Source organism: Grus americana, chromosome 4, assembly GCF_028858705.1.
Source record: "Grus americana isolate bGruAme1 chromosome 4, bGruAme1.mat, whole genome shotgun sequence".
NCBI lineage: Eukaryota > Metazoa > Chordata > Aves > Gruiformes > Gruidae > Grus > Grus americana.
Genome location: NC_072855.1, coordinates 6,207,845 through 6,226,446, shown reverse-complemented (window position 1 = coordinate 6,226,446; position 18,602 = coordinate 6,207,845). Strand labels below are relative to the sequence as shown.

The window sequence follows — 18,602 nt, the reverse complement described above, 5'->3', positions numbered from 1 at the left end:
CTGCAAACAACAGTTGGCAGGAAGGTACGCACAGATTTCTGTGGCCACAGGGACACTGAGATAGTCTGATAGTTGGTTCCTAGATGTTGATAATCTGAAAGAAGGCCAATAAACTTGTCAACGAGCCATCGGATGTTCCTGCCACCAGGGCTGTCATGTAGAGACTGGGATCTCACAGACAAGGTGGAAAGCTGCTGCTGCCATCGGCACAGAGCTGAGAAAAGCCTGCCTTCACTGCTTTCCCTTCCAGGATGTGAGCATAGAGCAAGTGCACATTAGACCAAAGGCCTTCCGTCTTTCAGTCACAGTTGACCATTTGGTCTGAGCTGAGTGAAGAACATCATCCAGCAGAAGGACACAGATGGAACAGGGAAGCGTAGTATAATTAAAACCTGTCTTAAAGAAGCAAAAGAACATGGGAGGCACATCCCTCTGCGTAGCCTGGTTCTGAAGAGCTGGTAAAGTAGTCCTGGAGCTGATGGGGGTGTTGAAGCTCAGGGGGATATTTCATAGCACAGAGAAGTGTCCTCTTCCCCCACTGGTGTGGCAGAGCGAGCGGAGCTGCCCGAGGCAGGGAAATGAGTGCTTGCATGGAGAGTTCAGAGGAAAACCTCTCTGCTTAGGGAAAAGACTTTCAGTCAAATCGTGGAGCAAAAAGGAGCGAAGACAGGGACAACACCCTCCAGCATTCAGCACTAGGAGAAGCAGGGACTCACCGACACAGGCAGTTAAGAGCTAAGCATGGCCAGGTGCCTTTGTGGCAGGGTAGGATTTGTACATGCCTTTGAGGGTAAGCGTAACATCCCAGAACAAACAGACATGCCTAGTGTGAACACGTATGCCATTTTTGGTACCGAAATGCTGCAGGGCCCTTGGAATAGGCAGCTACTTATATTCAGCACAGATAGACAGCAAGTTAAAAATACCTTAATCTCCTGTGCTCCACCTGTAATCACTGCACTGGCAGGGAGGCAAGAGAGGCTTAAACGTGGGCATTTAACCGTGCATTTACAGCTGAGCTAACAGGGAAATCCAAGAAAGAGGACACACTTAACTGTCTTCTGTTTTAACCCACCTAAACTCGATAAAGTTCTATTTCTGACCAAATATTCACTGTAGCCTTCTGGCATCAACTGGACAAGCCAGTGTCTAGGAGAGTTATCCAAGAGCACAAGGAAGACAATCTTTGTAATCCACTTTTGCTTTATCGTAAGGCTGCAGAGTGTCAGCTGGTTTAATTGCTAGTCTGTGCCACAGCACAGTACAGTGATTCCCAGAAGGATCTGAATCCAGCATCTTTTATAGAAACTGATTTCAGAGCCTACAACTTCAGAAATTTAAGCCCATAAAACAGGAAAATGCATTTATGCAAAACCAGTTCTAATAGCGTAAGACTTATCCCTTCAAGACTTCCCTCTCTGTTAACAGTTGACAGATTGCTTCCATAATCCACTCAGTTTAGAAGAGCTCAGTTCCCTTCTTTCTTCAGATAGTATCTCACTTCCAAGCAGCAGATGCATCTTTGCATCATCAGATGCACCAGGGGAAGTATGAGGCAGGAAAGCAAAGCAAGTCAGAGAAATGCAGTGCCCGTCCTCCTGTTCCAGCTGCACAAGGCTGCCGTCTGCAGCATGCACTGATGCAGGTTTTGAACAGAAGCAACTACTACTTTCTTTTCTTTTTTATAAATAAAAAAAGTTTATTAAATCATTTAGACTTGAAAGAAGTCACAATAATTAATGCACTGAACAATTATAGCAAGTGCATTCTGTACACCACCAACCCAAATGGATTGATTCTGTATTTTATAAATAAAAATTAACATATTTACAATGAGAAATAAAAGCATGGCATTAGGCAGTTAAATTAGCAGATTACACAAATGCCTATCAGTTGATTTTTTTAAAAAGTACAAATCTACAAGATTACATACGACACGTATGACTTCATTAGGTTTAAATTTTCAGAATCACAACATTTTCGTACATAATTTTTACTATGGCTCTTCCAACCACTGCCTATAAAACCCCCTTTTTTAATGGCAAAAAGCTCCTTTTCCTTCTCTAGAGGTTTATCTGTATAAAATGCATTCCCTAAGATCTACTATAGTGCAGAAGTATGAAACGATTTCCTCTAATGACTGACTATGGAGAGTGACAGTATGTACAGCTGTGGTAATTTTTTGCTTTAAAAATAGTGCATATTCCCAGTTTACCCACCAGGGACAAAAATGGAGTCATAGTTCATTTCAAAATCATCTTCATTTCACCAAACAGCAAGTGGTCCAGATAGATACTCACTAGGCTTAGAGACTGTAATTTGCTCTATAAAAATACAGTATTTTAATTCTATTTACATGTTACAGATCTCTCACTTACCCAGCAAGCTGACATTTACAAGCTTCAAACCAACCCAACAAACCCAAAAAACTGATAATGGAGCACAACATTGGTAAGCACAGTAGCTGGACCCATCCGCCTAGGAGAGTTAAGGTAAGAAAAATGGAATGTGAAAAGCGTGGTTACTGGCTTTCGTTGGCTGTCAAAGTAAACGAAAATCTGTCCAACACGTCTTACACATTAAACATGGCAAAAAAAGTTTAAGTAAACTATTTCCAAGATAGACATTCTGCATCATACGACCCTTCTGCTGAACAATCCCTGTAAAACCTGCCGAGTGGAAGAAGTGATCCTGAGGATAGTTACTTGCTTGGTTGTCTGGAATGCTTATTTCCTGATAAACTCATTGTCCGTGACCTCTGCCTAAGCACTGGTTTTGGTGGGAGTTCCAGGTCTTCAAATACAGGATTTTCTATGATTGCTGCAGCCTCTGGTCTTTCAGTGGGACTTGGAGAGAGCATGTCCTTCACCATGGTGTACTAAAAAAAAAAAAAAAAAAAAAAAAACAAAAACCATCGCACGTGTTACATGAACCAATTCATAAATTCTTTCTTATTTAGTATGTTCTGACTTCAGTTGTGGCTGTATGAACAAGTGGAAAATGTCCCCAGTTGCTTCCTGAGTAATTTGGGTATTAGTGCTTTGGCACAGTAGCTAGAAATGCATTAAATATTTGAAAATGTATCACTGTGCATCTGTTAAACTGTCTTTACTCAAGGACTACAATCAATTTGGCAAATCAAATCTGACCCAAGATTCAACAGAGTTATAAAACCTTTGCATCATTTCCAATTAAAAAAAAATATTAAAACACATGAAATATTTATGAGTAACTTTTAGCTTCATGTTTAAGCCACCATGTTTTAAGCCATACAGAGATTTTTTATGGCCAATTAGAGGTTTTCCTGTAAATATACAGGTAGCTTGAATATGTCTCAAATTTAATCAGAATTAGTGCCCTGCTCCAGCTGAGCACAGCACATCACATTCCCCCAGGCCAAAGGCTAGTCTCCTTTAGCTGCTGGTCTGAAGCTACCATGAACGCCTGAAAGCATCTCAGCTTTTTATTGGAGAGGTTTTGTACATCACCTCCTCTTTCATCTGCAACCGTATCACTACGGATCTGACTGATAAGAACACAGTGCAATTTCCTCAGAGGGTTTCCCACTTGAGAGATCCAGTTCCTGGTGCAAGATCCCATAGAGCCATGGTGCTGCCTGCAAGTCTGCCTGTACCTGTCTAGAACTCTGCACTTTCTCTTTGTGAATACGGATTTGTGGCAAGAAATCGTGTCAGGATGTACATGAAATGAATGACAGCAAGTGACAAAGGGAAGTCAGACAATATTGTAGTTACTGGAGGTAAACTGTGTGACAAAAGTATCATCCACAGTATCATAATGTTATAGCTTTGAAAAGTACAGGGCTAGAGAAATGCATCTTAATAACACAAAAACTTTTTTTTTTCATTTTTACCTGCAAAGAAATTGGAAAGCCAAGGAAAAAAGCTATGATTATTAAAGAAAAAGCTATAATTAATAGCATCAGATATACTTACCTCTTGTGCATATTTCTGAGTGAACAATGGTGGAAACTTCAAATTTCTAACATCGCTTAAGGTCTGCAAAAATATTAAGAAAAACATGTAATTTTTCCAAGATACCACTCTTCAGTAGTATTACTCTATTATTCTTCAAAAAATATGCAAACTATGCAAACAAATCAACCTGATGGAAAAAAACAACCTTGGTTTAAAGTCTTGCTTTAGTGGTTAAAAATTACAACATACTTAAATGGGCATGTTGCTGCTTCCCCGGGTATGCAGCCTGCAATAGGAATCATGGTACAAGAATTCTGATCTCTGCGGTTTTGAACTGGCCAGATGCACAAGCTTGTACCTTTCTCACTTTGGCTTAACAAAGTCAACAAATCTGTGCACTACCCATAATCCCCAAGATCACCTACACCAGTATTAAGACACTTGAAATGACTGTCTCTGTCTTAACATAAGCACTAGTCTTTATTTAACGTTTATGGACTAAGGAGCAGACTTATCAGCAGTTTTGAAAGCAGTTCACGTTGCGTATTGGTCTCTTTCAGTGCTTCTTCCATAACAAGCACATTGGCTCCATCTACTGACAGTCATTTCCCCATGTTCGGCCACACAATTATTTGCAGCAGGCTACGCTATGAATTTAAGTTCTGTACTTGCCAGCAACCCATGACCCACTTTAGCATGGTTTTGACGCAGAAGGGCAATATTTAGCACTTGATTTCTTTTAGGAAGGATCTCCTTTTACAAAAGTTTGAGCAAAAAATATAAGAATTCTGAAGTTAAAATTCAATTCACTATTGCTCCACTGAAAGTATAAATTGAGCAGTTAATAGTGATGGGCAACAGTCAAACTCCTGTTCAAGAGAACGGAGTGTTATGACAATAAAATGCTTCAAAAGATTGTTCTCCTTCTCTACCAATTCAGTCTGCATTTAGTGATCTGTTTTCAAATGTTTAATTTGGAAATAAATTGCACTGCCACAGACTAACAGCTTGAGACAGAGACAAGTCTCATGCTCCACCTCTGGGGACTTTTCCAGCCCTTTCTCACAGATTCCTAGAATTTGCTGGGCTACCTGGTCAGACAGAGCACATTTTGCTTCAGCAAGCAGTGCTAATGCTTGGCCGATGCCAGCTGAAAACTTCAGCATAACAACTCTGAAACCACCACTGAAGTAGGTGAACTCCAGAACTTGACAATGAAGGGGTGAGGGTTTCTTCTTGATTTTATCAAGAAGAGTGGAATGACAGTAAAAATCATGGGAAGTTAGGGCACTCTTTTTACCCTCCTCTGAAGTAAAACATCAGAGTTAGATGCAATTTAGGATTCACTCCAATTCCTTGCTTTGCTTCTATACTCAAGACAGAAACTGGAAGGGCAAAGCTCTTAACTATTGCTGCAGGAGATCTGAGAATCAGGATAGCTCTTTATAGGGTATGTGTCTCAGTAAAATTGATTTTACTTAGGGAAACTGAAATTGGCTTCAGTGCAAGGGGTTCAAATTAAGCACTATCATTCCTCCTCTAGACTATGCTCTTTTGTACCATAAAAAGCCAGAGCATTTTAAGCAAGAGAATGCAACACCAGCATAGGTGAAGCATTCAGTCAAGCTGCATTCATGGTATGGTTTAAACCGCTTCTTATGTCTCTGCTAAAAACCAACTCATCTCCACATGGGAATTTAACCCCTGAAACATGCATTAATGATAAATAAAGGTTATAACGACTCTTTCTTTCCTGCACAGGTCGCTGCTCACCATGTACAAGAGGAAAACCTTTCTGGCTGTAGCTCCTGTTCTCTATGAACTTGTTCCTGAGCAAGATAGATCTCACATGCCTTTTAACAGCAAGGAAGAGTTGCAATGCACCATCAAATCTCCCAAATTCACATTTGATGCCCTGAAGGTCATCAGTTACCGGGAAGATTGTGCTTGAGGCTGAGTAAGACTCACAGCTAAGCCTTACTATAGGAAAAGGAACAGCAATTTTTCACTAAGTGCTTTGGGTGAAAAAGCACTGCAGATGCAGGTGAAGGAAGAAATGATAAAAATGCACTGCATGGTTCCAATTCTTGAATGAAAAACAAGCTGGTAGGCTTAAAGCCACAAGCTATATTTGTTGCTTGAGTTCTTGGATATCCTAGTTCAATAGCTTCTCTTACTTGGCTTGACAACAGAGGAGCTTTGTAAAGAAATTAAGGCCTCAATTCAACTGCACACATTAAGACGACTACAATTTATTTTCAATGATTCAGAGGGTCTGTACAAGGCCGATAAAGAAGTTGTGCTCTTAATTGCAAGGCTTTTTCAAAACTGAGAAGAACCTATTGCAAGTGTTCCACCAAGCGAGTAGCTATTTTAAACAAATGATCAAACTGAGGATAATCCAATACCATACATACCCTGACCCTCTCCATCTGTGTGCTGAAAGGGTAAAGCAGCTCAAAGAGAATCAGTCCCAAAGAAAAGATATCCACTTTGTGCGAATAGGTGTTCCCACAGATCTGAAAATTCAAAATTAGAGTTTGGTCAATCAAGCTACTCACTGTATGTAATTATGTACAACAGAAACAACTCTCTTTCAAATCAACATATGGAAGTGATTAGCCCTGTGCAGAGCTGAAAACTACAGGACCAGCGCATTGACAAACTTCAAATGAGCAGAGGTGGTAAGGTCCTGATCACCTCCTCTTTGCAAGCCCAACTGCAAAGCAAAATGTTTCAACTTAAACTTCATGCACAATAGTATGTCCTTGTTCAATTAACTTGTATATTAAACAGTTTTCTACTACATTAAAAGCAAGATAAATGAATGCATCTAAGTACAATCATTAACTATGTTTTGCTATAATAAATATACATTAAAATACTAATTTTGGAATTCAGTTTAGCTCAAAACTCTACTTTGATGAGAAAGAATTTAAGTAAATTGATTGCAACAATTTACTAGAAAGAGTGCCTGATCTTTGAGCTCCCAAGAATTCAAGTGTCTTCCAGGCACTGCCAGATAGTGCTTTAGAGCAGAGCACAAACCTGTTCTGGGCTCATGTAGAGTTTGGTCCCTACTTGTCCTGTGTGCCTGGCGTAAGCTGGCATTGGGGTAAGTACTGATTCCTCCTCCTCGTCTTGGTCCATAGCAGTTACCAGTCCAAAATCCCCAACTTTTACTATGTCATCCATTGTGAAAAATATATTGGAAGGCTAAGAAAACAAACAGGTGAAAAAAAATAAATATGTAAGTAATAAACAAGTCTCTGTGTTTCAGTAGATATAACATTTTGTTCTAGTTCAGATAAGCCATGCTGTCAAACCTAAAAATGCTCATTAAACAGGTTGGTAGAACCAGCTATGAATCAGGAAAAAGGAATTACTTCTGCTATTAACTAGTCTCCCTTCCTGAAACTCAGACTGCTCATTTCTTGTTGTCCAGTAGAGGTTTACTAGCACTATGTAGGTCTGCTGAGTAATACACATAAAAGTCAACAGCTGTTGGGAACAACACAGATAAGTTATCCAACTCTCCACCACATGGCAAATTCACACCAGATGCTGGAGTTCTGACTAGTAGTCTTTTTTATTCTAATCTCCGAGTGCTAAACTCATTCACCTTATTATTACCCAGCACATAGCACCTCATCTTAATGTTAAATTATAGATACAGTGGAAGCCTGGGATCAAGGTCTGCCTTTTAGATGGTACTGTGCAGGTTTAACTGTTGGAATAGCTGTTTGCATAACAGAATTCAAATTTTATTTTTGATAGAAGCTTAAGAACTTTGCAATTCGCAACAGCAGCCACGGTGATGATCTGGCGTAGCTCTTCTTTAGCTTGTTTGCCAGGTAACACCATCCTTGGCTTCATCTACTGATAAAAGAGACTGGAACGGAGATGCCCCCTTGCTAATGGTACATATCTCGGACAGTTTCTTAAGAGGTTTGCATTCTGGCTGATAGAACAGCCCATGCCAAATAAATGGTTATTTCTTTGAAACATGACCGCTCCACCTTGGTTACAAATAAAGTCAGACACACAGATTTTGGGGGGCAGATCAGACTGTTTCTGCAAAGGGAAAGAAGCAGAAGGATTATGTATGGGAAAAGGGTTGCGGCGCAGTAAAGAGGCAGGTGGTGCTGGGCAAGCTCTTGGACCTTCAGGGTTGGGAGAACACAGTCGACGCTTTGTTGACATAAACCCTGGAACAGGAGGTGGCAGACAGATACAGGGCAATATTTTTCCACAAGATTAAAGGACTACAAAGCTGTCCTATTTCAAAGTCCATCCAACACCCTCAGTTAAAGACAAACCGACTCTGTGCAAGAGAGAAACGAGACAGAAAAAAGGCTTCTTGTTTTTTTAAGCAACGGACAGCTTTGAGATAAGCACTACAAAAATAGATATAACTTCTTAGTTCCACAGTGCCCACATCCTGCCTCTAAAACTGCTGTCTGTGCCACGTCTTATCTCCCGCTATATTTTCCTGTAATGAATGTCATGCCCTTCGGAGTCACAGCTCATTTAGTGCACAAAAGCTACTACCCTGTAAACCCATAGAGTCTCCAGGCTCTCTCTGAAGCATTTATACGGCACCTACCCTCTGACTGCACACCCATATTGTCAAAAATCTTTATAACAGAATTTTAATGCTGAAGGCACAAGCGTCTCCACTAGGGATTTGTATCCCATTGCCTTGATCTCCATTCCTCTCCTCCTCCAACAAACACACAAAAGGTCAACAAGATCTGTCTTGCTTCACAGAGTAAAACTCTTCTTAAGAGAAAGTTTTATTTCTTGCACTTCTCTGGCTGAAAACAGATTGTCTCTGAATGGACTGGCAGATAGTTTCTACAAATTAAGGAGAATGGACTCTCTGCTATTGCAAACTGCTAGCAAAAATAAGCCATAAAGACCACATACAGAAAGAGGAAGTCTAAGGCAGATGCACAGGGTTTTGATTTAAATCAGAAGAATACAACTGCCCTCTAGTTTAGTTATCTTGCCATCTGGAAGAAGAAATTTCTCTCCAGACTCTTCAATCAGAATGAGAATCTCCATTTTTTCATAGATATGAATAAGCTACTCACATCTGGAAGACTCCTGTTTAATTCAATTAATGCTACAAAATGCATCTAAGACTGTTATCATAGAATCGCAGAATGGTTTGGGTTGGAAGGGACCTCAAAGATCATTAGTTCCAACCCCCCTGCCATGGGCAGGGACACCCTCCACTAGATCAGGTTGCCCAAAGCCCCATCCAACCTGGCCTTGAACACTGCCAGGGATGGGGCAGCCACAGCTTCTCTGGGCAACCTGTTCCAGGGCCTCAGCACCCTCACAGGGAAGAATTTCTTCCTTATATCTCATCTAAATCTCCCCTCCTTCAGCTTAAGGCCATTCCCCCTTGTCCTGTCACTATCACTACTGTTCTTGCAGTTCTATGAAACTCCTAATTTCTCTTGAGCTGTCAAGCATGATTGACAGCTTATCCTGGGAATAACAGTAAATTCACTTGACAGACTTCTGTTTCTGTACTTTTTTTTCCAAAGAATTTGAACTGTGACCTATTCACTTGCCCACCTAAATTCCTGCCATCCTGTCATTACGGTATCTCTGATTCGTAAGAACCTAATTAACGTATCTCAATGTGCACTGTTAATTTAAATATTTAAAAGATCTTCTTGAATCTTTTAATATGCATGCATGCATACAAACTTATTTTCACAGGTCAATGAGTTTTTGTTGGTGCCAATGAGAGCAAGAACTGGCCTCTGCTATCAGCTAGCTTTGCCTCTAGCAAAGGCAAAACAGCTTTGCAGGTTATTTGCTTATTAGTGCTGGCATGAACTTAGGCTTGCATGACCAATCTCTTAGGTGAGATCAGCTTCAAGGAGCTTCTGAAAACTATAGAAAAAAAATAAATATACTGGCTGTTGTTTTTACCAAATTAACACGTAACAGACCAATAAACTTCCAGGATCCAAGAATAACATCTATACACACGTGGGAAGTTTTCTGAAGTGGGAAGTTACTTGTTCAGGGAGAGCCTTTCCAAGTTGTTTATACCAACTAAACAAAATAAAACATCTTGTTCAAATTGCTGCCAACATCAAATTTTTAAGATGTTCCACCAAAACACTACACAACTGCTGATTAAGACTAATATAGCTTTAAGTGAAGATCTACATAAGCTTTACTCAACAGTGATCTCAGTGAAGACTGCATAGAGTTACAACTGACAGTATTGTTAAGAAAGGTTATTAATTAACATGTCTAGCAACATATCAGTAGAGGGATTTAATTACTTTTCTGGTCAGTTTCTCAAGCACTCAAGATGTTTCAGATAACTGGTTCAAGGTAATTGCTTAAGGCTGATGGGGAAAGAAAATACTTGGATGGGTTCATGAGTTTTTCTAACTTTGACATATCATTTCAGCATTGCTGAATTTGCATCCCTTTTATTGCCACATATGAGATGGCATTTTTACCTTTTGTTTCTACTGATACCAAATTATTACCATCTGAGAAGCTACATCATTTCAGTATTTACTCCACTGAGGTAAGTACTAACATCTCCTCAATTAAGCAAAGAGAAACAGGAACTGCCTCTCCACCATTTGGCAAAAGCAATCAGTTTCTCAGAGCTTATAATAATAAGACTAATTTCAGCTGGGCTCTTCAGTTAAATTCTGGTATTTGGTAACACATAAAGACACTTCCAGTGCTAGAAGTTCCAGCAAGATAAGGCACTAACACAGGATCAGAAACAACATGAAAGACAAGCTACAAGAAGTTACTCCTGACTTCAGTTACGTTAAACGCCAGAGGTAAAAACCACCTTGCCCAGTCTTAACTGACTGAATGTTATCAGATGTTACAGATTACGAATCCTTCAGAAAGTTGCGCTATGACAGTTGGCATTGACCCAGAATTCAACTCCAGGACATTTTACCTTTCAAACCTAGAGCAGTAATACTTAATTTTTACTTTCTCTAACCAGGAATAACACTGCTGCTTTTATGCAGTATTACTATAGAAAGAAGGAGGAAAATACCAGAATTATCTAATTTACTTGAAACGGTAGAACAGGTTCCAAATTAGCTTGCTTTGCCACACGGCTCAGCAACGAACAACCCTGTATAAAGAACCTGAACTAAAAATGCCGTAAAACAAATGCAGCAGATCTGTGCCAGGTACAAGATGTCTTGCTGTAAGAAAGACTTTAATTGCAATAACGAATGATTAATGTTTACTTCCTGGCGTACTGCACCTCCAGATTATTGTACACTCAGCTTTTATTGTTAACTCAGCTTTTTGTAATGCCCATGCTGACATCACGGATAAGAGTCAATCATTTTAGCAGGATTTATCTCCAGTGCCGTATTACTCCCACATACAAAAAAATTTTACCTGTATCCGCACACTCATGATCTGTCAGTTTAAAGCAGAACTTGACATTAAGCTAAACAGCCTGGCACTGCTGTATTAGCAGCAGTCAAATTTGGAATTGCTGACAGTTGAATTTGTAAAGCAAAGGAGGACAGCTAGCCTGTGATGTCATTTGAGTCAGTCCATGTGTTTCAGGAATTTTGCAGCACCAGAGATTTCTGGATGATCCTTTGGGCACAGATGATAGCTCCAAAGATAATCTTACAGTACTAAATCAGAAAACTTTTGCCTATGGGATGCAGCCAGTGAGATAACCAGTTACAACCAGAATGTGGAAAGTTCAGGCATTCAGCGATGATCATGCCAATAGATTAAGAAAATCCCCAACATTTTCTACAGTAACCTATGAATACAAACCTTGAGATCCCTGTGCATTAATCCTTTGCTATGCAGAAAGTCAACCGCTTCAGCTATCTGCAGAAATATCTGCAGACACTCTGTCCTTTCCCTCTCCTCTATCATGCATCTTCTGCTCATCCAGTCTTTAAGGTTCTCTTTCCGGCAGAGCTGCATCTGGATGTAAAGATACACCTTTGGAGAGGTGGGCTTGACTTTTTCTGTAATATTTTTAGAAAGGTCCAGGCTTAAACTTGTTGGCCTTGGTGGAGAAACAGAGAGGGGACTTCCTGAAGCCGATTTCTTATCTGATTCCTTTGTACTTTTTGCCTTCTCCTCAGAAAGACTTTCATCACGTGAAACATCAATTTTGTCTTCCTTACTTGAAGCATTTCCGCAACCAGAATCCTCAAACACAATAGAAGAGGAGGTCCCTTCCCTCAAGTGTACAATAGGAACAGCTGGAGGACAAATTTCCAAGGCGTGACCCTGCTCATTGTTGTTGATAGTACTGCCTTCTGCATCACAGCCTGTAAGGACACTGTCCTGAAGGTTTAATAGTGGATCTTCTGACTCGTGTAAGTCCCTGTTGTCCGTGGCAGAAAATTCCAGAGGAGAAAACTGGCTTCCAGATGAATCGGACTGACCACAGGGTATTCCCACAGACCTTACCCTCTCTGAGGAAGTGGCAATAACTTCGATGTGCTCCTTTGTAGAAAATGGCTCTGTTCTGATCTTAAATGATGGGACGTCCATCGGACTGGGAGAACTGAGTGGCCAATCAGTGCTAGAAGAACAAAATTGAGAGATCACTACTACAGAGCTTCATTCCGCTAGAAATGCATTTTTAGAAGCCCAGGTTTTAACAACTGCTACCTCCGAGAACACAGCGTCATACCATAGCAGTAAATAACTACCCAAGTGTGGGAATCACTAACAACCAGAATTTAGCATCCATTTTTCTTAGCGAGGATAATGTCTCTCATTGAGAAAAGAATGTTGATAAAGGAAAATTTAGCAAGCTCTACTGCCTGGATTCCCAATGTGCAATCAGGCTCATCTTCAGCTTGAAAAAATTCAATCCTTTAGAACATGCATTGCAATGACTATTTAAAGTGCACTGGAAGAATTACAGCTGTGAAATATTAATTTGTTGCCTGAAATATAAAGGTCGCTGTATTCTAAAAATTGTTAGGCACGTTAAGATGCTATTATGAGACTGCTAAATAGTCTTGTATTAGGACTCATTCTTTAAATGCTAACATACACCCACTTTTTCCTTTCTCTCAACATCCCCTAACTCCTTTATCTAACTTTCCATTTTTAACCTACTTCTACCAAGCTTTATAAATCGCCACTGATTATCCCTCACAAATCTATGCTAAAATAAATTCATTGAACCATTGGAGTACTGAATCAGATCTATCTAAACCAAGACAACAAAGAGGAGGAAAGCAACGGAAAGGAACAAAGAGGACAGAGATGCCAAAAAAAAAAAAAGATGTTTAAAATTGAATCACAGCAGCAATGCTCCAACCTTCCAACCACCCATAGATTCAATTACAGAAGTTAAGAACTACAGGATGTTTCCTAAGCTGAAAGAAGGACTTTAACATAACAGAGGACCCCAAAATTGAGAGACGCTATGGACAAATGTGTTATATTTGTACCTTGTTCATCTGAGAAGTTGACGGGCTAAGTTAATAACTATCTCTTTCCTACATAGTCTCTCCATCTTCCTGGATCATCTACCAATTCTCCAGTTCTGTAAATGTACAACCTCAACTGTTAAAAAAGCCACGAGTTACCTTTCATCTTTTAACCACTGTTCATCCATCTTTTCCTGCCATCTCTCAGGTGGAGCTTCCAGCCACGCGTTGAAATATCGAACAATACCTGGATGCTCCAGTTTAGCTAACGCCTTGACTTCCCGCATCACCTTTTCACGAGCCAGGTCCCTAGGATTTGGTGTGAGGAAAAGAAAAACAGAGACACGGTCACATAAAGCAACAGCATACCATAGAAACTTCTGCAAAGGAATTTAATCAAAGCTACTCCAGTATAAACCAAGCCAGTAGTATTGCTCTTCACACCAAAAAAGACAGATACGTCTTAAATTCCCCAGAGTAACTCCTTTAGGTTAGAAGTGTGGGGGAGCAGTATGTGCTCATAACAGCTAAGTATTTAGTCATCCCTTTTCAAATAATTATAGGCATCAAATCTGAGAAGAAAAGGCTCATCTTGTTCTCAACTGTTGACATGGATAGAAAAAAGACCACTAAACAACAATATTCTGCAGGGATGTAGAAGACACTGACACAAAAGAAGAAAGACAGTAATACCTTAGTATTTCTTTAACTGGCATAACATCAGGAGACTGCATAAAGACTATCTCCGTTCTATGGACAGGAAAGCAGGTAGCCTGCTGTCTTACTGAAATAAATAATCTCTTTTCATAAGACCATAACTGGATCATATGAAGTCAGAAGGTTTTATTTAATGGGTTTGAATATGCTTGGAAAAGAAGAATTTAGGCTACCTTAAATTTCTGAACAAAACCTTTAATCTTAAGTAGTCACGCTTATTTAACACATTCAAAAAAATAGTAATTCTAGATTTCATAGCTTTACCCCCTCCCTCTACTGGCCTGCCTGTTGCTGTTCTAACTTGAGATTTCCAGAAGCAGTGTCTCCCATCTCCCACTAAAAGGAACTGCTGCAAGCTCTGTGTAGGGTAATTCAGCAGCATGGCTTGACCACCTATGACTGAAAGAAAAGGTAGGGGTTGTGGGACCAGAAAATGAAACAAATGGACAAATGGAGTCAGAAAAGCTGGTGAGAGAAAAAGAAAAGAAAGAGAAGGTGGAGTAGGAAAGGTAAGGAGAGGAAGGAGAGAAGCAAATTAACAGTGCTACAAATAACTGGTCCTGTTATCAAAGGCTCTATTCATCAAGGAAATCAAAGGAGTTCCCATGTAGCTGCAGCATCCTCACAAGGGTCCTGCTATGCAAGTTTTTAGCCAAGCAGGTCACCCTTCTGCTGTGATTACATATGCCAAATGCTTGATGCCAAAACTAAGTCAGACCCCCCATTAAAAAGTATGTCATTCACTATAACGTAACAGCTGAGAAATCAGTTCAGGAACAGATGGTTCAGTGCAGGATGGGATCCCACCTTTCATTCATTACTTCTGTATCTCAGCAAACTCATTCATTACCTGTTAGGTAAACGGATCCTTTTGATAGCATAGTTGCAGTCGTCCACTTTATTTCTGGCTTCAAAAACTACTCCAAAACCTCCACGGCCCAGACACTGAATTGGTTCAAAATCTGTCAGGTATCTGGGAGGAGAAGGGTGTGAGGAAGGGACAGAAGAATGGAAAGAGGATAGAAAAGAATGCATTAGTAAAGATAGAAAAATATAGTCATTTATGATTAAGAGTAAAATATTTCTGTACAGGCAAAATATACTGAACAACCTGAAGCATTTCTTGTCTTTTTTTCCCTGCTAACCCCCTGAGGCAATCAGACAGTTACCTATTTATGAAATGTACAGTTGCTGATTATGCATTTATTCAGTGTCTATCACAACCCAGCAAGACACATTATGCATGCACATGACAAACTGAAGAAGCTTTTCAGAATATCAGGTTGCATGCTTACTGGATCATGGACCGTGGGGATTTAACCTAAGTTTCTATACCCCAAACTAGGTGGTAACGGCTAAATATTTTCTAAATGATGATTTGCCTTTAACCCCACCCCAAATAACTATTTCTGCAACTAGTCCTTCTAAGCATCCCTTCCAAAACATCACTGTTCTTAGATCTCACTACCTTTCTTATTCTTCCTCATTTTAAATACTCCAGTTCTTACTTTCAGTGAGTTATAAATGTACAGGAAATGGTCACATTTTCTCCAGAGTATCATGACATGCCCCTATACATCCTTCTGTCTTAACTAACTCCTTCATAACAGCAACAAAGGTCCGCATATTCTGCAGAGTACCTAAAACATCATCTGTTTACATCTGCAATTGCCTTTCTCTCCTTTAACCCATAAACACAGAAACAGAGGGAGTAAAGGCTGATTAAGAACTTCAAGAATCAATCTTCCATTTCATTTATCAGCAGGAAATATGAGAGCAACATTCCTGATCACAGGTATCCTGTAGACTTTCTGGGATTGCTCAGACTAATCATAACTGCAATCTCCCATCAGTAATGGGGTGACAGGGTTCTTTGTGTCAGTTGCTGACTATCCTGCAAATTCAGAGGACTAGGACTTGGGTAGGTAAGAACAAGAACATGTACTCTTTCTTCCCCATAGCATTAGTTGTCACATTGACTAAAAGCCTGTACATATTGTGCTGAACTGAGCTCACCTTGACACATATCCAGAGTTTTTGACATCACTCCAGCTGGTGTCTTTAACATCTCCACAAGTGGGCTCATATTTACTATCAGTCTGACACTGTGTTTCAGATTCCTTCCGCAGCTAACAAGGGTTACCAAAACAAGAACAAAAAACAAACAAAAAAAATCAACTCCTCATGTACTTGGGACAGTTTGTACCCCTAGGTATGGCATTAAATAATTTCAGTATAAATATCTCCAAAGACATCAGATGTGGTTGAAGCAGTCTAATCTGACTGCTGAAGCAGTTAAATAAATTGTACATGGCAGCTGACAGCCTTCACAGACAGATTAAATAATAAATTTAGGCTTTTGATTTTGTTATCTCATTAGTTATTAACTTGTTAATACTACTCATTGCAGACTCAAAACCAAAAGGAAAGGCTAGAATAATACCTTCTGTATTTAGGATTCAGAAAAATATACTTACTCTGCTGTAAGGATGAGGATGGAAAAGTTTGCGTACAATAAAAGTTGTGGCCACAATGCAAAATATAATGGTGCCAACAATTTCTTTCCACCAGTGAAGCAAAAGAACAGGATCTTTTTTGCGAATGTTCTTGTAATTCGTGTCATCAAAAAACCTAACGGTGATCTGGGTGCTACGTTTATTTCTCTCTCTCTTGTAGTATGGTAGGTAATAACCATTATCTGTGTATAAAAGATACAAACAGGCCATAGGTTTATTTGGAGGCAACTACAAAGCAATTTTGTTGTCTCATTAATAGGTTTCCTCAACAGACGCAGGGTATTTTTGTTTGCACGTCCCATGATTTTAAATGGCACATTAGCAAATTCAGTTCATCAAGGTTGCAGACTCCACGGCAACTAGGTCTCCCATCAAAGTTTACTGCTTTGGAAGGCCTGATCACTGATAGCTTTAAACCAGAATACCTTCCATATGGAAAACTTCGTACCACCAGGCTGAGTCTCTAGCACTGTTAGCAAATTCTGAAAAAAAAGTAATTCACAAGCTTTTTCCACTCGGACCAACTATCAGTGGCAATGGCAGCACACCCAATACCTCTGCAGTAGCAATTTCTGGTACTCTGAAGTACTTTGTGTGGCACTAATTGTACATACGCCATAACGTGGAAATCCGAGTTTAGGCAATAATTTCCGAGTTCATTAAATGTTCAAAATATACACTTATTTAAGATCAAACAAATGGCCATTTATTGAATTTCACAGAAAATAAATGGGCTATTTGGAACTTCTACCTACCATATGGATACTGCAGAACTGAAAGTGCTCCATTACTGTACTCTTCATGAGAATACTTGTCATTGCTGAGACACTTATCGAACTCATCAGACCCCACCAACACTGGAGTCCTGGAAGGAGAATCTAAGCATAGAAAGAGACACATTTTTCTAAGCTGAATTGTTATAAGAATTCTGTTCTTGTATTGATTTAATGAGAACTCCAATGGCATAGTCTTAGAAAATGTCTCTCGGACCAGAACATGAGAACCAAAATTAATGCAAGGAAACATTAAGAAGGGTATTTTAAGGTAACAGTTACTTAACACCTCTCTCCCTTGCCAAAATCCTAGTTTTGGACAAGTCATTTCACTCATATTCATCACTGCAAAAAAAGGTCTTCCTCTTATTGTTGAACAATTTGATTTAGAAGACCCAACATTTCATTATTAAAAATGACCCTGTCAAAACCATAGTAAAAGAAAGCAGACAACAAACATTTAATTAGAAAAAAATAAACAATTAACAAAGCACAGAGATAGTTCCTGAACCGGTTTACAGCTGGAAACATTAGACCAGTTTGAAACACTGGAAATCAGAAAGATGTCCTGTCTTTTCAGAGCTAAAATGTTAAATGAAACTCTGAATTGTTACTTACGGATTAAAGGCTTCCATTTGATTTTGGGAAGAGGAATAATTGCATTATCATTCCTGGATTCCAGAGCCTTTGGGTTCGTTGGGAATTTCTCAGAAATTCTAACTGATGATTGAAGATACAACTGGCCCCTGTACATACCTAAGTAATAAAACAGAGAGCACATTAGTCTTAAGATTTAGTTCTCTTCACTCCCAGAATAAAATTGCACAGTTAAAATACATGGTTAAAAAACATTTCTGAACATATTTCTTTATATTCTGAGAATCTGAGATACTGACTCTGATTGCCAGGATGGATCAAATCAAGTAATATGTTCCCTCTGTTCTAGAAAAGCAAGAGATCAGGACATCTCATTTTCACTGTTGGAGAGCTGGGGCTACAGACAAAAAAGCCAATAATTTTCAAGAGCTATAAAGCAGCTCAGGCTTTGCATAGGTAAGGCTTCTTTCAAGCTTCCTACCCTTGTTAACACTGGTACAGATTACTCCTCAACAGCCATTACCAGGAAGGCTGGAACCATCCAGCTTCTTCCTAGTGTTATCTTTATCCGTGTAACCACTAACAGGAAAGCTACGAGGTGTAAAGACTTACATAAAA

The 18,602-nt window shown here is 39.6% G+C and overlaps 1 protein-coding gene across 1 annotated transcript in view; it reads right to left on the bottom strand.

Annotated features, from left to right (window-relative positions):
- Positions 1–1,669: 1,669 nt before the first annotated feature.
- The window catches only part of EIF2AK3 (eukaryotic translation initiation factor 2 alpha kinase 3), a 45,296-nt gene continuing 28,363 nt past the window's right edge, over positions 1,670–18,602 (bottom strand). The window contains exons 7-17 of the mRNA XM_054824584.1: positions 18,006–18,143; positions 17,370–17,492; positions 16,576–16,796; positions 16,115–16,227; positions 14,949–15,071; positions 13,541–13,690; positions 11,754–12,519; positions 6,987–7,154; positions 6,356–6,457; positions 3,957–4,019; positions 1,670–2,878 (exon numbers count right to left, since the gene is read on the bottom strand). Coding sequence (XP_054680559.1) covers positions 2,702–2,878; positions 3,957–4,019; positions 6,356–6,457; positions 6,987–7,154; positions 11,754–12,519; positions 13,541–13,690; positions 14,949–15,071; positions 16,115–16,227; positions 16,576–16,796; positions 17,370–17,492; positions 18,006–18,143 — 2,144 coding nt within the window. The 3' untranslated portion in view covers positions 1,670–2,701. The remainder of the gene's footprint in view (positions 2,879–3,956; positions 4,020–6,355; positions 6,458–6,986; positions 7,155–11,753; positions 12,520–13,540; positions 13,691–14,948; positions 15,072–16,114; positions 16,228–16,575; positions 16,797–17,369; positions 17,493–18,005; positions 18,144–18,602) is intronic.